Consider the following 27740-nt stretch of genomic DNA (forward strand, 5'->3'; position numbering starts at 1 on the left):
GACTGACATGGTGCAGTTGAGTTGGTGCAGTGACCACTAATTGTTCCCAGCTGCGGCTCATTTAGCCGGGGCCTGGGTTTGCCGCAGAGTGCCGGTGTTTTCCAGGCGGTGTTGGTGGTGCTGAGCGTGGGCTTGCTGCGGCCTGCCTGCCGTTGCTGGGAATGGGAGCGACCCCAAGGGAGCACACGTCGTCACTCGAGGTACAATGGGACTTCATTCCAGAGTCCGGTGCTGGTTCCCTCTGGCTGTAGAGCTAATAGCTCACACTTGCCACAACATGGTGATCAAACATTCCCAAAGCCTTAAAATGTGAGGGAAACCAGTAAAAAAACGCAACACAACGGGACGTGTGCATCTTCTGTATAGTTACTATTGATGTGTTGGAAGGAACTGCAGATGCTGGTTTAAACCGAAGATGGACACAAAAAGCTGGAGTAACTCAGCAGGACAGGCAGCACCTCTGGAGAGAAGGAATGGGTGATGTTTCGGGTCGAGGCCCTTCATCAGACTGAGAATCAGGGGAGAGGGAAACTAGACATATGAAACGGTACAAAGAACAAATGAAGGAAAGGGATGCAAAAGGAAAATGCAGACAAAGGCATTTGTGCTTTCCATTGGCCCTCTCCCTCAGTGCTATTTTCAATTCTTTCCCTTGCTCCCCTTAATATCCAGAACTCCATTGATCTCTGAATGATCTCAATGTTTTAGCTTCCAGGGACCTCCAGGAAAGATATGCAACAGTTTCCGCCTCTGGTTGAAGGAATTTAACCTTGTCTCAGTCCTAGATGCTTTGTTCTGCACTCCGAGACTGTATAATCTATGTTTATTTTCCAGCGAGACTTTCCGAGAATGAGAGCAATTTTAAGTCAGTTTTCTGTTTACGTTTTCCTTATATGGTACAGTTAGACACTGAGGCAGATAACTCTGCCAGTCTTTTCCTGGCATAACAACGTTAAACAGTATAAGGTGGCCCTAAAACATTCCAGAACTTGCATTTCGTGAACGGAATCTTTCTGAAGCCTTGTTGAGTTTAAATCTTTTCATAAAATTATAAAAATAGAACACTGACACGTCAAACTTTAACTTTCCTTGTGCAAGCGGTAAGGAATTTGACTAACAAGTCTATGATAAGGTTATAGCACTGGTATTTCTTGTATAAATGGGTAGGATTATCCTTCAGAATCATTGACCTTTTAATTTAATTGCTGTTTGTAACATGAATTCCTTAGTTTGACCTTACAAGCAGCACTTTAGTTTATTTTGTGTTTTTTTATATCCTCTATGATTACAGTTCTGCAGAATCTTAGCATTCAAGAGTCATGTTGTCATAGAGTCATACAGCATGAAAACAGGCCCGTTGACCCAACTTGCCCACACCAACCAACATGCCCCATCTATAGAAGTCTTGCCTGCCTGTGTTTCGCCCTTCTCCCTCTAAACCTATCCTATCCATGTACTTGTCTAAATGTTTCTTAAGCATTGTGGTAGCACTTGCCTCAACTTGTGCCTCCGGCAGCTCGTTCCATATGCCCACCGTCCTTTGTGTGAAATTGTTTGAATAAGATTGTTAAGGGTTTGGACACACTAGAGGCAGGAAACATGTTCCCGATGTTGGGGGAGTTCAGAACCAGGGGCCACAGTTTAAGAATAAGGGGTAAGCCATTTAGAATGGAGACGAGGAAACACTTTTTCCCCACAGAGAGTTGTGAGTCAGTGGAATTCTGTGCCTCAGAGGGCGGAGGTGGCCGGTTCTCTGGATACTTTCAAGAGAGAGCTAGATAGGGCTCTTAAAGATAGCGGAGTCAAGGGATATCGGGAGAAGGCAGGAACGGGGTACTGATTGGGGATGATCAGCCATGATCACATTGAAGGGTGGTGCTGGCTCAAAGGGCCGAATGGCCTACTCCCGCACCTATTGTCTGTTGACTATAAAAAAGATGCCCCTCAGGTTCCTTTTAAATGTTTCCCCTCAACCCTTAAACCTATATCCTCTGGTCCTTGACTCCCCTACTCTGGGTAAAAAACTTGATGCATTCATCCTATCCATTCCCCTCATGATCTCATACACCTCTATAAGATCACCCCTTGTCCTCCTGCGCTCCAAGAAATAAAGTCCTAGTCTGTTCAACCTCTCCCTCAAGTCCTGGCAACATCCTCGTAAATCTTCTCTGCACTCTTTTCAGCTTAACATAATCTTTCCTCTAGCAGGGTGAACAAACGTGGCCTCATCAACTCTCAAGTGTAAATATTTTCTGCACCTTTTCCAGCTTAAATCAAGTCAAGAGTGTTTTAATGTCACATGTCCAGAAATGGGACAATAAAATTCTTACTTGCATCAGCAGCAGCACCACGGGTAAGTTTCAGTGACCAATGCCAATGTGTACAATTTATCCGAAACAGAAGCAAGTGCAGGCCCTGGGACACAGGGCGACATGGGCCTGATCCACGTGTTGGAGGACAATGTTTTCAAGCTGGCTGCTCTGCAAGGTTAGATCGCACGGGGTCTATCAGGACACAGAATTAACTTGATGCTGAAAAGCAGACAGAGGTGCTAGGCAGTTGTCTTTCCGACCGGAGACCTGTGACTAGTGATATCCGTCAGAGATGGGCCCATTGCTGGGGTAGAGGTAAAACAGACAGTAATAACTTTTAATAGATACTTGGACTGGTACATGGATAGGGAAGGTTTAGAGGGATATGTGCCAAACACGGGTCAATGGGAACAGACTAGATGGGGCATCTTGGTCGGCATAGATGATTTGTGTGAAGGGACTGTTCCTGTGCTGTACTGTCTATGTTCTGGGTTCAATTTTACTTTAGAGACACAGTGAGGAAAGGCCCTTTGGCTCACCGTCCGCAGCGACCCGCATATTAACACTACCCTCTACACACTAGGGACATTGTTTTTTAAATTTATACCAAGCCAAATAACCTACAAACCTACAATTTATAGAAGCCAATTGACCTGCAAATCTGAACATCTTTGGAATGTGGGAAGAAACCGGAGGACCTGGAGAAAACCCACACGGTCACCAGGAGAATGTACAAACTCTATACAGACAGTACCCACACTCAGGATCAAACCTGGGTCTCTGGCGCTGTAAGGTAGCAACTCTACCGGCTTTGCCACTGTGCTAAGACTGACATTTTTACACATGAAATTTGACTTTCAGGAACTCCATGTGCTGCCAGGGGTAGCGGTGGAGGCAGATACACTAGTGGCATTGAAGGGGCTTTTAAATATGCGGATGGATATGCAGGGAATGATATGGATCACGTGCAGGGAGAGGAGATTAACTTGGCATCGTGTTCAGCATGGACAGTGTGGGCCGAAGGGCCTGCGCTGTACTATTCTATGATTCGATGCTTCTAGGTTTATGAAGACGTGTCAACGTCCTTTACTCTAATGCCACCATTACATTGATGTCGAATGGCACAGTTTCCTAGTTATTAGGAGTTCTGTAGGTCTGAAGGGACAAGAGATAATATCACAGGTGTAAGGACAAGGCACTGGTAAAAGAGGCACTTCACCCTCACAGCTTGCCTATGCACAGGGCAGGAGGAAGTCGTTTAAATGTCAGTCCCAGCCTCCACTGCCAAAAACACTGGGATTTGAATCTTTGCCAAATGTAATGAGAAAGAACTATAATTGCATGAGATTAATTAGGTTCATTTCTATATATCCAGCGTTTTGATTTAATTGTATTTTGGCTGCTATTCTTTAATAGTAAAGCTTGCTGCAAATTTCAAATAAAAAGTCCATCCCTTGACTAAATGTCAGCGTGACACACTATTAATTACAATTACACATCCACCTAATAGAGATTTTTGGAGTGTGCGTGCATATATCGACCCCGGGGGTAAAAGAGAAGTTCCCATTAAATCAAACTTTGGCTGTTTAAAACATTTTTGATCGAAGTCGATTTTATTCCCACTGCCCAAATGTAGCCTGTTTGACCGTGCTGCGATATTTCCTACTTGTTCTACAGCCCTTTACAAGTTTTGTTTTTATACAGCGTTAATTGCTCCCATTTATTGCCGCCAGCTCTTGCGGTTTTTTAGAGGTTTTTTGCGAGTCTTAAGTTTTGCTGTACTTCTTCCCATTGCCTTTCAAGGCTAAATCAGCCGAACTAAATTTGGTAATGCAAGTGCTTAGGATTTCGAGGAATGTCTTCAACTTGCCACGGGGGCCGATAGGCTGTCAGGTCGCTCTCTCTCGCTGCTAACTGGCGGTTTATGCAATCAGTCTTCAAGACGGCACTTGGAGCAAACTCACTGGTGCAAACGCACATCAATTATTCGTTGCATGTCGTGTTCGGTTGCTAAATCATATAAGGATTCACTACAGTCTTGCTTGGCACACCATCATCATCTGCTGGCTGGGAGCAATTTAGAGGAAGATAGACACAACAAGCTGGGGGGGTAACCCAGCATCTGCAGTCCCCCCCCCCTACACTGTTAAAAGGAGCTCGTTTTATTTATTCCAACTATCGAAGATTATCAAATAATTCTTGCAAAGGCAAGAGACTATCTCCAACCTTTCCACGGATGTAGCCGGATTTCATCGCTACGACAAAGCAGTCGTTCACTCCGTGTTTCTGGACTGTACAGCTGCAGTTTGGGCTTCTTTTAAAAAAAAACTTTGCACCACCACAACACAGAACTAACAAACAAAATGTCACGGTTTAGAAAGCAAGATTACAAAAGGCAGGTGAGCGAGGATCCAGATATTGATAATCTGTTGGCAAATCTTTCTCCAGAGGAAATGCAAGAGCTGCAGGTAGAATTGGAGGTGATGGATCCTAATTCCAGTGTCGCTATCGGACTGAGGCAGAGGAATCAGACGGACAAGCAGTCCACGGGAACGTATGACCGAGAGGCAATGCTTACCTACTGTGAGAAATCCACCAAGAAACTGATAGAGAGAGAGCAGTCTATTGACGTGAGTTTTTTTTTAATGCATATTAATAGCGTCGACATTGATTACGGGGTTGAGTACTATAATTGCATTTTACAATGTGGTTAATAATCTACTTGAGTTTTAATGAGGATGTTGCCTGGACCTGAGGGCCTGAGCTATGAGGAGGGGGTGGGCAGGCGGTGAGGGGTGGTCTTATGGAGGTGAACAAAATCACAAGAGAAATAGATAGTGTGTATAGTCTTTTGCCCAGAGTAGGGGAATGAAAAACCAGAGGACACATGTTTAAGTTGAGGGGGGAAAGATTTGATGGACTAGTGTAGATGGAGCATCTTGGTCAGCATAGGCAAGTTGGGCAGAAGGGCCTGTTTCCATGATGTATAACTCTACAATAGTTCAACAAATGTTGTGCTGAAGATTCAATGTCTAATTTTATTCATTTATATTAGTTACTGATGTTTATTTTATGATATTCAATGGCACAGCTGGCAGAGCTGCTGCTTCACTGCACCAGAGACCCGAGTTCAATCCTGACCTCCGGTGCTGTCAGTGTGGAGTTTGCATGTTGTCCCTCTGACCTCGTGGGTTTCCTCCGGGTGCTCCGGTTTCACTCCCACATCCTAAAGATGTGCAGCTTTGTCGGTTAATTGGCCTTTGTAAATTGCTCCTAGCATGTGAGGGAGTGGATGCAAAAGTGGGATAACATAGAACTAGTGACGAATGGTTGGAGTAGATTTGGTGGGCCGAAGGGCCTGTTTCCATGCTGTAAGTTTGAATTGGTTCTTGAAGGTGAACTGGCCTAATTGTGTGTGTGTATGACTGTGTGTGTGTGTGTGTGTAAAAGATTCATTTTTCACCTTGAACTTATAGTTTCATGTAAGCCATCTGAAATTAAATATATGGACAGTTTTACTTTCATTGCCAGACCAACATCAAAACAGCAAAAGCAGAAATTATCCCCTTTAGACGTATGTAGTAAACTCGGGTTGTGATTTAAACTTTAAAATGCACGATACAAGATCAATACACTGATAACCAGAAATGGCACTACATAATTTGCCAAACTAAAACAACAAGAATGTTGGGTTATTACTGGTGTCTTGACTAAAACACTGTTAGATTCCACCATCAACTGAATCCGGCTTAAAATATTCTGATTTGGGACATTACATCGTTATATTTTCATTACATTATTGCGCAACTATAAGCAACTGTGTCTATCTTTTAAATATTGGTCTGATTGAAATTTCTGGTAATGGTTGGCATGGTTAGATTTAGGCCATAGAGAAGAGACGTTAGTGTTGGATACTTAGAACATTCTGAGAATTGCGGGTTTGTCTTTTGTTAGAGGTTGCCTTTTGCAATCCAAAAGTCAGAACTCCCAAACATGTCATCATCAATAATGGGATTCTGTTGCTGTAAACTGAAAACATGTAAAAACTTTGTTTATGTAGAAAAGGACATAAAGTGCTTGTGTAACTCAGCGGTTCAGGCAGCATCTCTGGAGAACATGGATAGACAAACATAGGACATCAAAAGGCATTTTCCAGCACTACTATAGGACAAGTTTAAATGACGGAAGAGTTCATCCAGTTCCATCCAATTCTCCTTCATGAAGCCCAGAATAATATTATTGCACAAAGGAATGTATTTGGGAGGTTATAAGACCCAAGGAGTTGGTCATGGAAATAACCAACAGTGTAACAGGTAAAACTAGAGGTGGTGGAACTGGTACTGCTTGGAAAGAGCGCGGAGACAATTATTCTCAAGTTTCTTGTGTGACTGTGGAGGTGGGTGGGAGATGCTGGCCAATTGCCAGAAATGGGTGATTGAACATTGACCGAGAGACACCATGTCAGTTCCCATTTGTCAGTCCTGTCTATAATTAGAGACACGGAGAGATACAGAACAGAAACGGGACATTTGATCTACAACGCCAACGCTGGAAATCAAGTACCCATTTACAGCAATCCCACACTCCCACCAAGATTGAAACCATAGCAAAAATAGTAGAAATAAAGAACTGCAGATGCTGGTTTATACCAAAGATAAACGGGACTTGGAAGGGTTCTGACCCGAAATGTCACCCGACCTTTTTTGCTAGAGATGCTGCCTGACCCTCTGAGTTACTCCAGCAATTTGTGACTAACCTAGTAACCTGTGTGTCTTTGGGATGTGGGAGAACGCCAAAGCACCTGGAAGAAACTATAAGAAGGATGTCATTAAGCTGGAAAGACTACAGAGTAGATGTACAAGGATGATGCCAGGACTTGAGGGCCTGAGTTTTAGGGAGGTGGGGCAGGCTAGGGCTTTATTCCATGGAGTGTAGGAGGCTGTGGGATGATCTTATGGAAGGATATAAGATCTTGAGGGGAATAGATACGGTGAATGTACAGAGTCTTTTAGCCAGGGTCGGAAATTAAAAACCCGAGGAGATAGTTTAGTTGGGAGGGAAAAGATTTAATAGGAATCTGTTAGGAGCAATTGTTTTCACTCAGAGCATTGTGGGTACATTGATCAAGCTGCCAGAGGACGTAGGTGAGGCCAGTATAACGACATTTAAATGACACTTGGACATGGTAAAGGATAGGATAGGTTTAGGATACGGCTAAATGCAGGCAGATGGGGCTAGTGTAGTTGGGGCATCATAGTCAGCATGGACAATTTGGGCCAACAGGCCTGTTTCCATATTGTTTGACTCTATGAAGTCCTTACAGTCACAGGGAGGACATGCAAACTCCACACAGGCAGCACCGAAGGATCAAAACTTTGTTGCTGGAACTGTAAGGCAGCAGTATTTATGGAGTTTTGTCAACAGTCAGGAAAATATATTATTGGAAGCACAAGAAACTGCAGATGCTAAAATGTTGAGCAAAACACAAAGTGCTGGAGGAACTCCGTGGGTTGGACAGCATCTGTTGAGGAGATATATTCATTGGCGGTGATTAAAAGAGCCAATAATCACAGACTCATACAGCACAGCAACAGGCCCTTCAGCCCATCTTGCCCATGCTGACCAAGACATCCCATTTGCCCACATTTGGCCCATATTCCTCTCAAGTGTTTAATTGTCATCTCTGTATCAACAACAGAACAATGGAATTCTTACATTACAACTTAGCACTGAAAGAGTTAATGGTGTTCAAAGATAAACAAACATTAGATTTGTGGTCTTTTCAAATGAGATGCAGACACACTTTTAAGATCATAAATATATGTACAAAAGTAAGCCAGATGATCCTTGGTGCCATTTAAAAATGATGCGTTTATGTGCTTCCTAGAAGTTAAAAGTCACAAACTGAAGTGTAGCTGGATAGAGTATGTTGGAGAATTCATTAGACCCTCATAGTTGTGGCTATGCCATCCTAATTAGGAAAAAGCTTCAAGCCATGGGTCTTAAACAAATCACTTTGATGGAATGCGGCCAATTTTTATTCTGTGGGAAACAGTTTATAAAAATCCAGTCAAGATATTTTAGTTGCAAACCAGTGCTCCATCCACAACCAAGTTCCTTGTTGTTTAACCCATTTGAGATTTTAGAGATACAGAGCGAAAACAGGCCCTTCATCCCACCGAGTCCGTGCTAACCCGCGATCCCCATGCACACATGCATTATCCTACACTAGGGACATTTTACAATTATACAAAGTCAATTAGCCTACAAACCTGTACGCCTTTGGGATGTGAGAGGAAACCGGAGTTCCCGGAGAAAACCCACACAGGTGATAGGGGGAATGTGCAAACTCCACACAGACAAGTACCCATAGTCAGTATCAAACTCTGGCGCTGTAAGGCAGCAGCTCTACTGCTGTCCCACCATGCTGCCCCATTTGGAAAACGTTGGGTGGATATTAGTGGAAAGGAGCCCGCAAGCAAATGTCCAGGGTTGTATTTCGGAACAGTGGCGTAAGTGCGGCACAGTGGTGCAGTGGTAGAGTTGCACTGAGATCCAGTATTTGGCAGCTTGATTAGAGGGCTATTTTTAAATTGTAATGGTAATGCCTTTTAGTTTAGTTTATATTTTGTTCCATTGTTCTGCATTCTGACAAGATTTTCAGCATATCTGCTTTATTTTCATACCTTCTGATGCTAACAACAGCTTCAGATGTGTAATGGAATGTATTTTTGTGGAGCATTTTGAAGACGTAAAGCTGTTATGTGGTAAAAAAACCCCCAAAGATTTTATTTTAGGTAGAATCCACCTCCATTGAAGGTTGTTGTGACATCATATAGTAATATATGTAACTCTATATCAATTTAATATAATGAATACATTAATATTATGTAGAAGGGAGAATGGGTCCTAGCTTATAATATCAAAATAGTAAGACTTGGTATAAGGAATGGGGTCCGTCGGAGGATGAATGTGCAATTGGATCCAAATAGTAAACGTGATGAAATTTTTATGAGCTTGTGTTGATAGGCTGCAGACCTCCAACTGGGTCAGTTGAGAGCTGAACTGTGTCTCATTTAAACGTGACAATTGTAATCGTGCATTTCCCAAATTTTTGGCGAAGGCACTGGTAATGCCTTTTCGTTTAGTTTAGTTCATTGTCACGCGTACCAAGGTACAGTGAAAAGCTTTTGTTGCGTGCTAACCATTCAGCGGAAAGACTATACATGATTACTATCGAGTCGTCCACAGTGCACAGACGCATGATAAAGGGAATAACAATTAGTGCAAGATAAAGTCCAGTAAAGTTGGTATTAAAGATGGTCCGAGGGTCTCCAGTGAGGTGAATGGTAGCTCAAGACTGCTCTTTAGTTGTTGATGAGATGGCTCAGTTGCCTGATAACAGTTGGGAAAACTGCTTAAGATGCAAATCATTTTTATGGCATCAAAGAGACATACTGCACAGAAACAACGCCCATCGTCCTTGTCGCCAAAAATGCCCCATCCAAGCTAATCCCACCTGGCCAGACCTAGCCCATCTCCCTCTAAACCTTTCCTATCTATGTATCTGTCCATGTGTATTTTCAATGTTGTATTAGTACCTGCCTTGACTACCTCTTCCGGCAGCTCGTTCAATATACCACCACCCTCTGTGTGAAAAAGCTGCCTCTCAAGTTCCTAACAAATCTTCCCCTCTCACCTTAAAATTCTGTCTTCTGGTTCCTGATTCCTGTACCCTGGGTGCATTCACCCTATCTACTCCCCTCATTATTTTACACACATCTATACGACCACCTATAAACAGCTGCCTATTTAATTGTGTGAAAAAGTTGCCTCTCAGATTCCATTTAAATCTTTTTCCACTACCCCAGGTTTATTCACCCTACCTCTCGTGGTTTTATACTCCACAACAGCACCCGTCAGTCTCCTTGCTCCAAGGTATACAGTCCTAGCCTGCCCAACCTCTCCCTGTAGCTCAGACCCTCCAGTACAGGCAATATCCTTGTAAATCTTCCCTGCACTCTCCATCTTTTCGTAGCAGGGTGACTAAAACAGAACACAATGCCCCAAGTAGCAAATGTTCAGACAGAAAATATCTCCTCGAGGAAAACTTTGAGCTACTATACAGTGGAAATCTGGTGATGAATTAATTGTTTATGTTCTTAATAAACAGTGCACAGTGGCTCCATTGCATACTGTTTATGAAATGACTTCATCTCTTCTATAGTAACGTTCAATCATCACTACTGAATGCAGTGATAACTTTTGCTGAAGCTCTCTTCCAAAACGTTGACATTTAGATATGGTTTTACAGATGACTTCAACTCAGATAACCTCGACATTCCTTCGAGCGCTGGTGGTTGGTCATATAGTTTAGCTTAGAGATACATCATGGTAACAGGCCCTTCGGCCCACCGAGTCCGTGCCGACCAGCGATCACCCCGTACATTCACTCTATCCTACACACACTAGGGCCAATTTTACAATTGTACCAAGCGAATTAGCCTACAGACCTGCGCGTCTTTGGAGTGCGGGGAAACTGGAGCTCCCGGAGAAAGCCCATGCAGGTCACGGGGACCAACTCTGTACAGACACCAGTAGTTAGGATCGAACCTAGGTCGCTGGTGCTGTAAGGCAGCAACTATATTGCTGCGCCACCGTTAGAGATCACCTAAAATTGGATAATTCAATGTTCACACTGTTGGGTTGTAAGCTACCCAAGCATAATACGAGTTGCTTTTAGATCCACCAGCTTCAGCGTGCTCCACTCTCCACATCCAAGTCAATGAGGGTGGACAAGTGAGTTCTGAGGTGCAGGTGATGGGACAAGCGCCGCAGAATTGTGCACCCCCCCCCCCCCCCCCCCCCCCCCTCCCTTTTGTTTTCTGTTTCTTGTTTTTTGTACTAAATTATATGTATGCACTGAGTACGAGCAGCTTTTAATTTCATTGTACATGTATAGTGACAATAAATGGCATATCATATCATCAAGGCCAGTGGGATTCAACACATAACTTGAACACAAAACTAAAATAAAAATGAAAGAGAACTATTTCACATTAGGTAATAGGATATCAAGGTTCATAAGTCTTCGTAATTCCCTCTTCACTGGTCGTAGTCATAGAGTCGAAAAGCATGGAAACAGGCCCTTCGGCCCAACTTACCCACGCCTACCAAGATGTTCCATCTACAATAGTCCCACTTGGTCTCCGTTAGCCCATATCCCTCTAAAGCTCTACTATCCATGTACCTGAGCGACTACCTTTTAAATATTACCTGCCTCGACTACCCCCTCTGTCAGCTCGTTCCATATGCCGAACATCCTCTGCGTGGTGACATCTAAAAATGTTAACGGTGTTTGCAAGAAACATATGCTGTGAGCCTAGAAGGTTTGTTATCAAATGAAATATGTGGGAACTTGTGAACAGAAGCCAGAATATAGCTTTTGATGTTAATGATCTTATTTGTAACTGTTCACATTTTTTTCCAGTGGCACCGAATAAGTCCATTTAAGGGAATGCATCAGTATAATTGCTGGGAAAAGGAACTAACATAACATAAATTGCCATGCCTTGTCAGTGTCACAACCTACACACAATCTAACAAAATCTCCAGTATGTTGAAAGTTAGACACAAAGTGCTGGAGTAACTCAGTGGGTCAAGCAGCATCTCTGGAGAAATTGGAGAGGTGACCTTTCAGGTTGGGATGCTTCTTCAGACCTGTTTCCGTGCTGAAGATCCATGAGTGTGAAGAAGGGCCCCAACCCAAAACAGCACCCATCCATTTTGTCCAAGGTCATCAGGTCAGGCTGAGATGTACTGGATTATTCATTTAGGGACCAGGAGTTAAAATAACCCATGTGTGTAGCCATGAGTCTAAAGTGAAAGGAATCCTCTTCAGCTTAAACTGATTCTGGGTCAAATTCAACCCCAGAAAATAATTTCTATTGTGATAATTTTTTCCCCATTTTCATCAATGACCTTTTTGGTCTTTTGCACGTGACGGTTTTGAAAAGACTGAGGGTTTAATATAGATTGTTCTTGATTTTGTGTTGAGATTATACATTCTCCCTGTGACTGCATAGGTTTCATCTGGGTGCTCCGGTTTCCTCCCACACCCCAAAGACGTGTGGGTTTGTAGGCTAACTGGCCTCTGGAAATTGCCCCTAGTGTGAAGTGAGTGGGTGTGAAAGTGGGATAACATAGAACTAGTGAGGATAGGTGGGCTGAAAGGCCTGTTTCCATGCTGTATCTCTAAACTAAAGACGTGCAGGTTGGTAGGTTAATTGGCCTCTGTAAACAATTACCACCAGTGTGCAGATGAGTTACATAAATCCTACACTAAACCCATTTTAATATCCCTACATTCCCATCAGATCTCAAATCCGGTGAACATTGATGGAAGTGTGGGGAATGAAACATATTAGTACAGTGTAGGATTAATGGAAATGTGTGTCTGATGCTTGGACCAGACTTAGCAGGCCGAAGGGTCCTTTTCCATGCTGTGCCTGTGTGAAACACAGAGTGCTGGGCAACTCAGTCAGCGGGGCAGGCAACATCTCGGGAAGACATAGATAAGCGACATAGATGATAGACAAAAACTGCTGGCATAACTCAGCAGGGCCAAGCAGCATCGCTGGAGAACATGGATAGGCCACGTAGAAAGTAGACACTAAGTGCTGGAGCAACGCAGCGATTCAGACAGCATCTCTGCAGAAAAAAGACGGGTGACGTTTCGGGTGGATAGGCTGCATTTTGGGTCGTTTGGGATTTGTCTGTGTGAATCTACCATCTCTGTGATCTAATCATCATTAACGTCCTTTCTTTCAGGAAGGGAAAAGCCCCGATGATTCATGCCAACAAGCCAAAGCGGAACAACCTGAAACTAAAGCAGTAAAAAAACTGGGCAATGGTAGCACGAAACAAGGCGAGGAAATGGCTAAAACACGGGGAGAGAGCGAGAGGAAAGACAAGGAAAGTGGAAAGTCTGAAAGCACAAGTCACATAGTTAAAAATACCAAGGAGAGAGAAACTGGTGACAAGGCGAAGAGCAAAGAAGCAAAGAACGAGGAGCAGAAAAGAGAGGCGATAGGAAAAGGCAATGAGGAGAATAAGAGCAAAGAGATCAAAGATAAAGGAGGAAAGCTCACCAAAGTGAGTGAAAAACCGAAGGAAATTGCCAATGAGGGAAAGAACAGCAACATTAAAAGCGAGACCAAAGACTGTAAGGAGAATGAAGTTTGCCCGAGTAATCCAGTGACCAACTGTTCCACAGATTTGACCAGAACAGGGAACCAGGAGGAGAAAAAAACAGCTAAAGTGCCCGAAGCACCGGCTACGGCTCCAACCATTTACGACGACTCGATAGAGAAAGTTAAGAACAATGATCCTGCGGTAACCGAAGTAAACTTAAATAATGCAGAGAGAATGACCAATGAGATCCTAATACGATTTGCTGATGCTCTGAAAGAAAACACTGTGGTGAAAACCTTCAGCTTTGCCAACACTCACGCGGATGATCATGTTGCATTTGGCGTTGCTGGTGTGTTGAGGGTCAATACAAGTATAACCAACCTGAATCTGGAATCGAACTACATCACCGGCAAAGGTGTCCTCGCCATAATGAGAGCTCTGCAGCAAAATAACGTCCTGACAGAGTTCCGATTCCACAACCAGCGACACATCTTTGGGGGACGGGTCGAGATGGATATCGCCAAACTCCTGAAGGAAAATACCACACTCCTTAAGATGGGCTACCACTTTGAGCTGGCAGGACCGCGAATGACTGTCACAAACCTACTGAGTCGAAACATGGATAAACAGAGGCAGAGACGCTTGCAAGAGCAAAGGCAGGGGCAAACGGGGGACAAGAAGCAAGGTCTGGAAGTCCCAAAGGCAATCGGCGTGCAGAAATCGCCAAAACCCTCTCCACAATCTTCTCCAAAAAGTTCACCCTGGTCATCCCCGAAACCAAGTCCAAAGAAGGCGGCAGCTCACACAGCTCCCCCTCCACCCCCACCGCCCCCACCGCCTCCTCCCCCGGGACTGCCCGCCAACGCTAACCCGGTGACACAGAACCACGCGTTATCAAACAAGAGGACTGTGGCAGGAAATGGCCAGGGCACCAAGCTCAGAAATTCCCTGACGCCCGTCTCGGAAAGAAAGTTGGAAAGTCGACCACCTGCTCGAGAGAGGAATTCACGAGACCAGCTTCTGGCTTCAATCCGACAGAGCAACTTGAAAAGCTTAAAGAAGGCAAGTAATCAGTGCCCTGCATTGTCCTATAAGTAGGATGCGCTTCCACAACACTGAGAACAAGACAAGTTCATTATCTGTGTAGGAAGGAACTGCAGATGCTGGTTTAAACCAAAGATAGACACAAAAGGCTGGAGTAACTCAGCGGGACAGGTAGCATCTCTGGAGAGAAGAAATGGGTAACCTTTCGGGTTGAGACCCTTCTTCAAACATTATATGGCCAATAGGTTTTATTATAGAATCTGGAAGGAAAATGTCTAAGTTGGAGTTTGCAAGTTTTCCCTGCGATAGCATGGGTTTCCTCCGGGTGCTCCAGTTTCCTTCACACATCTCCAGTACGTCAATTGGCCCTCTGTAAATTGCCCCTAGTGCAGTGGTTCTTAACCTTTTTGGCATACGTACGTGCATTTACGTACAAAATACTGTATGTGGTATGTTCCTTTGTTAGGTTCCTAAACCTGGGCTCAACAAATGGATATGTTATTTATGACCCTTCATGTCCCACGGTAAAGCCCCAAATGACCACCATAGCGGGTCCCGGGTCCCGACCCCCAGCTTATGAACCACCACCCTAGTGGATGAGAAGGTGGGTTGATGGGTTGATGGTTGGCATGGGCTTGGTGGGCCGAAGGCCCTGTTTCCTATGCTTTAAACAAACAAGGGGGGGGGGGGGGGGGGGGGGGGGGGGGGGGGGGAGAAGAGAGTTAGGAGAGAATTTAAATTGTAAATTCATAAAGTTCAAATTTTTTGCAATGGAGTGAAAAAGCAAATCGATGCAACAAGTTTAAAGTCTTATTTTAGTTGTGGTCAAAAACATTTAAAAATTATTTGAGTACGTTTATATGTAATGCATCTGCTGAGATCATTCCTATTCTATTCAAATGCAGAAAGATAAATCCGTGCAAATTAAATAACTTGTGGGGAGTAATGGAGAAGATATGGTGTCAATGATTTATTCAAAGCAGAAGCCTCTTACTTTAGTTTAGAGATACAGCGTGGAAACAGGCTCTTCAGTCCAGGGAGTCCATGCTGGCCAGCGGTAACCTGTACACTAGTTCTATCTTACACACTGGGGACAATTTATAGGAACCAATTGACCTACAAACCTGCATGTCTTAGCAATGTAGGAGGAATCCGGAGCACCCAGAGAAAACCCACATGGGGAGAATATACAAACTCCATACAGCCAGCACCCGTGGTCAGGATCGAACCCGGGTCTCTGTCGCTGTAAGGCAGCAACTCTACTGCTGTGCCACTGTGCCTCCCTAAACAGTTGAGAAGGTGGAGGGAGTCAGATGTAAGAATGAGAGTGTAAGAATTAATTGAAAGAGATTGTCAACATTGATCTGCTATCTTTTTAATTTATAGAACTAACTTTCAGAAGGGATTGTAAACAAATTAGTGGAATATATTCTTCCCCGAAAATAGCCTCACAGGTAGATGGGTGGTCAAGCAGGGTTTTGGTACATTGGCCTTCATCAGTCAGGGTAGTGAGTATAGCAGTTGAAATGTTATGTTACAGTTGAACAAGTTATTGAGGCCTCACGTGGTGTACTGTGCCCAGTTATGGTCACCCTGCTATTGGAAAGATGTCATTAAGCTGGAAAGTGCAGTAAAAATGTATGAGGATGTTGCCAGGACAAGGGGGTGAGCTATAAGGAGAGGTTGGGTGAGCTGGCACTTTATTCTTTGGAGCACATAAGACTGAAGGGTGGTCTTTTAGAGGTGTATAAGGTCATGAGGGAAAAAGATGCAGTGATTGTGCAGAGTCTTTTACCCATGGTAATGGAATCTAGATCCAGGGGACATGGGTTTAAAGTGAGAGGAACAAGATTCAATAGGAAACTGAAGGGCAACTATGTCAGCCTGAGGGTGGTGAGTACGTGGAATGAGCTGGGAAGGTGGAAGAGGCGGCTACTATATCGGCATGTAAAAGACACTTGGACAGATACATGAATAGGAAAGATTGGGGCAGCGTTTCTCAACCAGGGTTCCCCGCAACGTTCGGATTCCGCGAGAGGTCGCTAAGAAATAGTGATAAATAGGCTAATCATATGTAAATGCATTTGTGTGTCATTTTTGTGTTTAATTTCATATTCATAATTTTATTATACACGTACAGCATATTCTTGGAAATTCTAGGGTATTATAATAGTCTTCAACCTGTTGTATCATTTAGAAGTATAATAATCATAGGGAATATATTTAGCGACGTCTACCTGTATGTGGCGCCAGTGTAAAACGGCCTTTAGTAGTCAGTGGATTGGAGCTGTATGTGACGGATTTGTGTGTCATCAAGTGACTCACTCGAGTACAGACGCATGCACGGTCTCCATCTGTCCTGCCTGTGCTTCCTGGCGTGTAGATACAGTCCTTCATTTTTATGTAGGGGTTCCCTGAGACATGAAATTAATTTCAAGGGTTCCGCAAGGGTAAAAAGGTTGAGAAACGCTGGTATAGAGGGATGTGGGCCAAATGCGGGCAATAAGGACAAGCTAACATGGGGCATCTTGGTCGGCATGGGCAATTTGGGCCAAAGGGCCTGTTTTATACTGTATGACATCCATAAGTCTATCTAAATTCTATGATATTTTTATTAAGACAGATTAGAGCTCAAAATTCTAAGGAGATAATGTTCTAACTAAAATTATAAATTACTAAATCATAAAGTTCAAATTATTTTATCGGAATGAAATAGCAGGACTTGGGAATTGGATAGAAAAGGAGATGAGAGTTGGGCCAGTTGAACAATGAATGAATCATTAATGAATTATAAAGATGAATGCTCTTGCTTCGGATTTCTTATGTTTGAATGTCTCTTTAGTGTTTTCTGTGCACACTGCAGGGTCCCGAACCAGCCACACTTAATGTATTAATCTGTAAATGACACTTTACTTGGTATTTTGCCACCAGAATTGGTCATAGTGCAAGTCCCACCAGGAGTGAGGAATTACAACATCTCAGAAACTCAAGCCATGTTTCCCAAATAAACTTTCTGTTGGAACCGCTTCTCCCTCCACACTCCTCAACAGAATGTCACACTCTGAAATTTTGGCTAGTGCTTCTCGGAAACTTGGCATGTTTTCCGTGTGGCCTGACTTTGGGTAGGACATTATCACACTTCCCTGCACTTCCAATGGCTGGGTGGGGATTTGGGAACTTTGAAAGCCAAGCTATTTGCATTTTCTGTACAAACCAAGGCATCTTTGGACACTTCAATTTAGAAAATAATGGAGTTCCATATGATTTATATCAATGCAAGACCTAAGCATCAAATCAGTGGTATTCTGCTATTTTGCAACTTCATTCTTCAAATATTCCTACAGCCAAATCTTTTGCAATGCCGGAATGCTGGTTTCTTCCCAGCTGTCAGCAGGGAACTGAACCATACTATCTATGACAAACTAGAGAGCGATCCTGAGCTATCATCTATCACATTGTAGACCATCAGATTATCTTTTATCGGACTTTACTGGACTTTATCTTGCATTAAAAGATATTTTCTATATCCCACATCTGTACACTGTGGACAGCTTGATTGCAATCATGTAGTCTTTCACTGGGTAGCACGCAACAGAAGCTTTCATTGTACCTCAATACACATGACCGTAAACTAAAATAAACTAAACATTTAGAGGTAGACACACAAAGCTGGAGTAACTCAGCGGGGCAGGCAGCATCTCTGCAAAGGAGGAATGGGTGACGTTTTGGTTCGAGAACCTTCTTCAGACCCTTCGTCCAGAGATGCTGCCTGTCCCAGTGAGTTACTCCAGTTTTTGTGTCTATCTTTGGTTTAAACCAGCATCTGCAGTTCCTTTGCCACACATTAGCTCCAGGGAATTTGTTAATCTTTGGTCCTGTTAGTTTACTCAATATCTTCTCCAGTGATATGAATTGTTTTAAATTCCTCACACTTTTTTGACTGTTACTTGTGTTTTCGATGAAGAACTTTGAACAGTACAGCACAGGAACAGGCCCTTTGGCCCACATTGTCTGCGCCAAATATGATGCCAAGATAAATCAATCTCATCTGCCTGCCCGTGAAGCATATCGCTCCATTCCCTGCATATCCATGTGCCTGTCACTATCAAATCTGCCTCCACTACCTCCCTTGGCAGCATGTTTCAGACACCCAACACTCGCTGTGAATAAAAAAAAACTTGACACAGCCATCTCTCTTAAACTTTACCCTGTCATCTTAAAACTATGTCCTCTGATCTTTGATATTTCCATCCTGGGATAAAGGTTCTAACTATCCATCCTACCTATGACCCTCATAATATTACATACTTCTATCAGGTCTCCCCTGGTGTCCTCTGGTGTTCTGGAGAAAGTGATCAAAGTTTTCCAACCTCTCTAATATGGTTATATATATATATACTCTAACTAGCTAATATGCCGTAATCTAAACAGCATTCTGGTAAACCTCCCCTGAGCCCTCTCCAAAGCCTTCACATCCTTCGTGTAAAGGAAAACCAATATTGCACGCATTATCCCAAATGCAGCCTAACTAAAGTCTTACAGAGATGCATTATGGCACTATTTTTGTGTTCTCTGTGATGAGGAACCCCCATCGTTTATTTCCCCGTCTCAGTTTTAAGGGACCGACATTTACCTTTCTTCCTCTTTTACTACTTATCTTGCTGCCAGTTTTTTTTATAATATTTAATAGTTTGGCAACCATTTGAGGTTATGCTGAAGAAAATGTATGCACATTGTGTCCTTTCTGAACCACTTAAAATTCCCAGAGGCATCAAGCAGAGCTATTCCTTCTTGCCTTCTCTTTTTGATATTTATTTAGCAACAAAGTGAATTATGTCACTAAAAGTCGAGCAACATTTTTTTTGTCATCAGCTCAGGCACCTCAGACTTTTTTTAAAGTCAACTCCATCAGGTAGAAGCTGCGAAGGTGGTTGGATTGAAGAGAGAGTTTGAATATTGTAGGATCAAAGATGAAAAAAATTACATTTAAATTGAACATTTTAATTTCAAAATTAAATTAAATTAAAATTTAATTTAATTAAAAAATTCATATTTAAAATTGTAAAAGATCAAAAAAGGATCAAAATTACACCAGAAAATGGGTGTGAAAGAAAGAATATAGGGGGGCAGGGGCAGCACAGTGGCGCAGCAGCAGAGTTACTGCCTTACAGCGCCAGAGACTCTGGTTCAATTCTGACTTTGGGTGCTGTCTGTATGGAGTTTGTACATTCACCCTGTGACTGAGTGGGTTTTCTCCAGATGCTCCAGTTTCTCCCACATCCAACAATCGTGCAGGTTTTTAGGGTAATTGGCTGTAAATTGGCCCTAGTGTGGGATGAAGGGCCTGTTCCCACACTGTATCTTGAAAATGAACTAAAACTTAAAACTAAATTGATTTGGTGATGGACTAGAGTTGATGTGGAGAGGATTTTTCCACTAGTGGGAGAGTCTAAGACTAGAGGTCATAGCCTCAGAATTAAAGGAAGTTCTATGATGAAGGAGATGAGGAGGAATTTATTTAGTCAGAGAGTGGTGAATCTGTGGAATTCTTTGCCACAGAAGGCTGTGGAGGCCATCAGTGGATATTTTTAAGGCAGAGATAGATAAATTCTTGATTAATACGGGTGTCATGGGGTTATGGGCAGAAGGCAGGAGAATGGGGTTAGTAGGGAGAGATAGATCACAGTTCATAGAGATAGATTTGTCCTAATTCTGCTCCTATCACATGATCTTATGATCTTATCTCCCTGCACGATCCATGTCCCTCCATTCTCCACATATCCATACGCCTATCCAAAGTTGTCTTAAACGCCACTTTTGTACCTGCCTCCTTCTACCACCGGCATTGCGTTCCAGGCACCCGTCATCCTCTGTATGAAACAAAAAAACACCTTAAGTTCAGCATTACTGTCTTATACAGCTCCTGTTAACAATAAAGAAGTTATTTGTTTATAGGATAGACATTGAAAATATGTTTCTAATATGAAAATTAACAAATTAACAAATCGTAATCCATGACAAAAACAAGGACACAAAATGTTGGAGGAACTCGGCAGGTCAGGCAGCATCTCTGGAGAACATGGGTGGGCAAGGTTTCAGGTTGGGGTCGAATGTCAAAACATCAGCTACCCATGATTCTCCAGAGATGCTGCCTCACCCGTTGAGATCCTCCAGCACTTTGTCTCTTTCTTGGTAAACCAGCGTCTGCAGTTCCTCGTGTCTAATCCCTGATTTTATGTGTAACTTGCTACAAACATCCAGACCTGCTATTATAAGTGTATGGAAACATGGAGGGCCCTGCTACTGAATGAGATTATGACTGATAATTCCTACCTATGCCTACATCCATTGGAGTTTATTGAGACACCAATCTCAGATTAGAACCACCAACAACTGTTGTTGATGGGAAGAGAGGTACAAACATCTGTTACCTTCGAAATGAGAGCAAGTTTCCTAATTTTACTCTCTTGTCTGGTTCTGAACTATTAGTAATGGCCCTCATTTCTAGCAACCAGAAAGCATTTCTCTCCATCTGTCCAATGCTGCCTGAAATATCTTGAAGAGTTTAGTTTAGTTTAATTTAGTTTAGTTTAGTTTAGTTTAATTTAGTTTAGTTTAGTTTAGTTCAGTTCGATTCAGTTCCCTTTAGTTTAGTTTAGTGAGAGAGTGTGGAAACGAGCCTTTCAGCCCACCAGGTCCGCACCGACCACCAATCACCCGCACACTAGTTCTATGTTATCCCAGTTTCACATCCTACACACTAAGGGCAATTTTACAGATGCCAATTAACAAACCTGTACGTCTTTGGAATGTGGGAGAAACCGGAGCACCGGAGGAAAACCCATCTGGTCACAGGGAGAATGTACAAACTCTGTACAGACCCTGCACCCGTAGTCAGGATCGAACCTGGGTCTCTCGTGCTGTTAGGGGACAGGTCTGTCAATGTGCAACTGTGCCATCCTTTGATCAAATCATTCCTTAGTGTTCTAAATTCCAGCGAATGCAACCTCTGCAACAGAATGTTGTTGACCATACTACCTAGACCGCATTTATGAAGATGATTCTTTCAGATAAGATGTCAAATTGAGCCTCACCCGCCCTCCCAGAAGGATGTACGCAACCTATTAACATTAATTTGAAGAATTGCACAAGGTTTTCCCTGGGTCTTGGCATTTTTATCACTCACTCAACTACAGATTGACGTCATTTCAGTAGGTTTAGTCTATGATTACTGTTGTGTGTCTGGTGAAAAGCTTTTTTGTTGCGATTACAATCAAACCATCCACAGTGTACAGGTACATGATAATGGGAATGACGTTTAGTACAAAATAAAGACCAATTATTCAAAGATTTCCAATGAGGATAGATGGGAGGTCAGGACTGCCCCCTAGTTGGCGATAGGATGGTCAATTGCTTGATAAGAGTTGAGAAGAAACTATCCCTGAATCTGCAGGTATACATTTTCACACCTCTGTGCCTCTTGCCTGATGGGAGAGGGGAGAATAAGGAGTGACTGGGGTGAGAATGATTCTTGATTATGCTGGGGCTTTGCCTACAAGAGATTACCTACCATCTATCTTTCGCAGACCTTCGGACTATCTTTAATCAAACTTTACTGGACTTCATCTTGCACTAAACTTTATTCTCTTTATCCTGAGTCTGTACACTGTGAACAGCCTGATTGTAATCACTCGTAGACTGGATAGCACACTCATCAAATGTTAACCCAATCATCCCCGGGATCATTCTCGTCAACCATTCTTGTAAATGTTTTTACATTTTCGTCATAACAACTGTATTCCAAATCTCAATCTGCTAAAGTTAGACTCTGTCGGCAAGTTCCATTTGCTTGCTAAGGCAATCTGCATGGGATCTTTGGGTGCCAATAGTACTTCAGCTGCGGTCTAGCCCATGGTTTGTAAAGCAATGGGATATTTTACCAATCTAGAAAAAGGGACCTGCAGATGCTGGTTTACAGAAAAGAACACAAGGTGCTGGAGTAACTCAGCAAGTAAGGCAGCATCTTTGGAGAACATGGATTACTGATGTTTCAGGTTGGGACCCTTCTCTCCGAGGACTTTGTGGCTTCATAATCTTTTGATAAGTTGGTTTGATGATATTATTTAGTAAGCTGTTCTAATGTGAATGCTTTTACTGATTTTAGGTTGAACTTCCAAAGTTGCTGCAGTAAGAAGAGGTACCATTGCCTGAAGATGAAGTTGCCCCAACCTTCCAAGACTCAGAATTCTTGAATAACTGATGTTTCAACATTAATGTAATTCTGATGATTTGAAGGACTTTTGCCGATGTATCACAGTTTGCCATCTTGTGACAAATGCTTTCTCAGAACACCTTCAAGCAAATATTGCTCAATCTCTTATTTCCAACATCCTACAAATTTTTATTACTGTACATTTCTGGCAATTCTTCTTTTCTATTGGGCTAGATTCTTTGATATCAGCTTATTTTTAACGATTAGATAGATCAATAAATCCTCATCTCTGTTCTTTACAGTATATGTATTTTACCACTGCTTTGAATTCATATTTCTTGTAAAATGCTTACCTTGACTTCATTTATAAGCAGATATCCTTTTTGTGATTCCGTTTCATCACACTAATTGTAAGTGAGGGTTTTAAGCTCCCTCCTTGCATAGAATAAGGAATTACTGAGCATTTTACTCACTTCCTTCCCCCAGGTCTATCATGCATCTTGAGCAAAACACAAAGTGCTGGAGGAACTCAGCTGGTCAGGCAGTAGCAGTGGAGGGTATGGACAGGCGATATTTCGTGCCCTCAGTCTTTTTTGGAGTAGGGAAGTTGGAAAAGAGGTGTGGAGGCAGGACAAAGCCTGGCAAGTGATAGGTGGAAACAAAGAACTGCAGATGCTGGTTTATACCAAAGATAGACGCAAAGTGCTGGAATAACTCAGTGGGTCAGGCAGTATCTCTGGAGAAAAAGGATGGGTGATGTTTTGGGTCGGGACCCTTCTTCAGTCTGATGAAGGGTACCAATCCAAAACATCGCCCATACATTTTCTCCAGAGATGCTGCCTGACCCACTGAGTTACGCCAGCATTTTGTATACATGTGATAGGTGGATACTGATGAGGGGATGGGGGTTGATTGGCAGATGGTTGGAATATGAGATAAAGGTTAGAGGTGAAAAGGAGACAAAAGGATGTCAGATAAGGAGAGAAGAGGTGTGGAAGAGTCAGAGGGGGAGAGGAAAAGAGGGGGATTTCAGGGAACTGGGGGACTGTGGGATGGGAGATGAGTGTATATGTTCATCTTCCATCATCCCCACCCAGTCTGCAAAGTAAATGTACTTGGCTAATGCCTGATCTTTCAAATTGTGCCGTGAAATCTTCAAACAGGCGCTCTACAATCAAAGGTAAGAATAACAAATGATTGTTAAAGAGTTTTAATGTCGATGTTAGAAATGGGTGCTGTAGGATTATACACCCATCCTAGGCGCTTTGCAGACCCAAACTAAATAGTCATCAGTCAGGGCTTTATTTATGGGTCTGACGTTAGGAAATGCAATGGCTTAGGGAGACTTTACTTTATAAACAAAACTTACACAAGCTGGGGGGTGGTGGCACAGTAACGCAGCTGGTAGAGCTGCTACTTCACAGCGCCAGAGATTCGGGTTCGATCATGAACTCGGGTACTGTTTGTGTGGAGTTTGAACATTCTCCTTGTGACCAAATGGGTTTCCTCCCGCAGCCCAAAGACGTGTGAGTTTGTGGATTAACTGACCTCTGTAAATTTGCCCCTAGTGTGCAGGGAGTGGATGGGAAAGTAGGATAACATAAAACTAGTGTGAACGGGTGATCGACAGTCAGCATGGACTCGGTGGGCCAAAGGTTCTGTCTCCATGCTGTATCTCTAAACTAAACTAAACTAACAAGGTCATCCATCCAGCATAGAACACTAAGGAATTTTGATAAGATCTAGACCAGGACCATCTCTCGTAGGGTTCCAGAGGAATGTCCAAGGAGTTCATAAGTTCGCAAGACATAGTAGCAGAATTAAGCTATTCGGCCCATTAGGCTGACTCTGCTGTTCAATGATGACTGATCTTCCTTTCTCATTCAGCCCCATTCTCCTGGCTTCTCCCCATCCCATCAGGACTACGGATCATCAATGGGGAGAGGTTTGGCTTCTAGGAATTGGTGGTGGTGTGGGGCAGGGGGAAGGGTTGGTGGTGGGATAGAGGTGGGTGCCGCATAGAACAAACATCGTCAATCAAAGGGCAAGTCGGGTCGGCGGGGCTGCAATCTGGGCTAAGTTCACTAGTTAAGTGAAGTGCTAGAAACATGAAAGTGACGGGCACAAAGTGCTGGAGTAACTCAACCAGCATCTATGGTGAACAGGGACAGGTGCCCTTTCGGGTCAGGGCCTTTCTCCAGACTCAATCAGCTATTTTGGGTATGAGATAGGGATTGTGAATCTGGCATATGAAACATCAGACCTACGTAAGGTTTCACAGAATAGTTATCTTTAAAATTAGTTTTTATACAACTTCAAGTTCTTAAAGAGCAATAAACATTTGCAGCACAATTAAAATCTCACACTGTGTAATGAATCCATAACATTTTACGTTTATTTTATAGCATGAATCTTTGCAAATTCCTAACCAGTTGCTGGGAAGGGGATTAGTATAAATGAGATCACAAGGAACTGGAGAGGCTGGTTTACAAAAATAAAAAGACACAAAGTGCTGGAGTAACTCAGCGGGTCAGGCAGCATTTGTGGAGAACATGTATGGGCGATGCTTCTGATCGGGACCCTTCAAGGGATGTAGTCAATGGTTGTGGGGGGTTTCCAATGGCTGGGTGGGATTGGGTTGAGTTGGGGTTGGTGTTGAGTATGAGGTATGAGAATGATCCCAGGAATGATTGGGTTAACATATGATGAGTGTTTGACGCACTGAGCCTGTACTCACTGGAGTTTAGAAGGATGAGGTGGGGCTTCATTGAAACTTATCGAACAGTGAAAGGCCTGGATAGAGTGGATGTGGAGAGGGTGTTTCCACTAGTGGGAGAGTCTGAGACCAGAGGCCATATCCTCAGAAGAAAAGGACTTCTTACCTTTAGAAAGGAGATGAGGAGGAATTTCTTTAGTTGGACGGTGGTGAATCTGTGGAATTCATTGCCACGGACATTGTGGAGGCCAAGTCAATGGATAGTTCTAAGGTGGAGATTGACAGATTCTTGATTAGTAAGGGTGTTGGGCATGGGGAGAATGCTGGAGAATGGGGTTGAGAGAGAAAGATAGATCAGCCATGATTGAATGGCGTAGTAGACATGATGGGTCACCATTTGATGCCCTAATTCTGCTAAAATGTATGGACTTGTGAACTTAAGAAGGTAGGATCAAGAGATGGAGGGGATTAGGTTGGGAGACCAATGAGTGAAGAGTTTGGGGCAACGTTGTGAGCTTGGAGATTTGGGAGGTCACTTCCTTATGCAGGAGGTCAAGACTATATTAGTTAAAGAGAACCTGCACCTCTTTTGTGTAACTCTTTAAGTTGCACAGAAGCAGGCGTTACAGGTATCCTGAAAGACTGCTTCTGGATGATTGCCTTGCAGATGATGTGTCCACTCAGGTAGTCGAGGTACTCTCTGGATCTCCAATGGGGCAGCACTGTGGTGCAATGGTAGCGTTGCTGCCCAACAGCGCCAGAGACCCGGGTTCAATCCTGACTATGGGAGCGTCTGTACGGAGTTTGTATGTTCTCCCCGTGATCGTGTGGGTTTTTTCTGGGTGCTCCGGTGTATACGGGGATCATTGGTTGGCGTGGAGTCGATGGGCCGAAGGGCCTGTTAACGTGCGGTATCTCTAAAGTCTAAAGTAAAGTCAATGGACACCACAGTCTATGACTGGGGTCCTATGTGTATCAAGCATGGAAGACCCCAAAGAAAAATTGTGGTCTTTGCAATCGCAGTTTCATTTGTCATAGAAATTCGATCGCTTGGCACAATAAAAAGTGTCACCACTTGGTACACTTTCTCGGCAACATAGTTTGTTTGCAATGACTATTTTTAGTTTAAAAAATAAGAGCGACGTCTTAATCCTTAAGAAATGTAAATATTTGTCTTTGTTAGTTTTCTGTGTGATAGTTTAATATGTAATATGTGAACATTTGTAAGTGTATGCTTAATGCAAACATACTACCAAGGGATACACAGGCGACATGCAAACCATGTAATGTCCATTCCATTATCATTGTATGCACTTCACCAAGAGTATAATAAACTGCACATTGCAAAGGCCGCCAGTTCTTCTGATTAAACGCATCATTTTTTCCTAAAAACTATTAATTGTCTTGTTTCACTGCCTCTCTTATTGGTTGGCTCTGGACATCCTTCACTTATGACCTATTGGCTGGATTATTTGTGGTAATGCTGAGGCTTTATAAGGCACTGGTCAGACCGCATTTGGAGAATTGTGAGCAGTTGTGGGCCCCATATCTGAAGAAGGATGTGGTGGCGTCTTAGAGGGTTCAGAGGAGGTTTACAAGAATGATCCCAGGAATGAGTGAATTAACATATGATGAGTGTTTGACGGCACTGGGCCTATACCCGCTGATGTTTGGGAGGATGAGGGGGTACCTCATTGAAATGTACCGAATTGTGAAAGGCCAGGATAAAATGGATGTGGATAGGATGTTTCCACTAGTGGGAAAGTCTAGGACCAGAGGCTCCCCCAACTGCACACATGCGGTTGACAAGCTCGGCAAGTGGGAGCGCAGTGCCTTTCACGGTATAAAGTAAATTAAAGTTTTCAAGGGAAATACTTTGTAAAATCGAATGAAACTTGCTACTGCACACCCCAGGCGAATGGTGACTAAGGCGCCCCTAAATTTGTTGAGCTATCGTGTACCGTTTTGGCTGTATTTCGGGAACATACATACATACATACATACATACATACATACAAGATGAGACTTTTAGTTACGTATAGATGTATCAAAAATGTAAAGCAGTTGCCTGAACCAGTTACAGCACTGCTAATATTTTGACACATAGAACATAGAACATCATAAGAACAGGCCCTTCAGCCCACAATGTCTGTGCTGAACATGATGTGAAGACCAACACTTATTTACCTGCACATAATGTATATCCCTCAATTTCTTGAATGCTATCCAAAAGTCTTTAAAATGCACTAACATATACAGCATT

At 43.1% G+C, this 27740-nt stretch overlaps 1 protein-coding gene across 1 annotated transcript; it reads left to right on the top strand.

Annotated features, from left to right (window-relative positions):
* The first annotated feature begins 65 nt into the window (after window positions 1–65).
* Window positions 66–27740, top strand: LOC129708677 (leiomodin-1-like). Its single transcript, XM_055654593.1, has 3 exons — window positions 66–4942; window positions 13143–14567; window positions 22714–27740. The coding sequence occupies exons 1-3, from the start codon at window positions 4676–4678 to the stop codon at window positions 22738–22740; spliced, it is 1719 nt and encodes a 572-aa protein (XP_055510568.1). The 5' UTR covers window positions 66–4675; the 3' UTR covers window positions 22741–27740.

The sequence above is a fragment of the Leucoraja erinacea genome, chromosome 24 (genome assembly GCF_028641065.1).
Source record: "Leucoraja erinacea ecotype New England chromosome 24, Leri_hhj_1, whole genome shotgun sequence".
NCBI classification, from domain to species: domain Eukaryota; kingdom Metazoa; phylum Chordata; class Chondrichthyes; order Rajiformes; family Rajidae; genus Leucoraja; species Leucoraja erinaceus.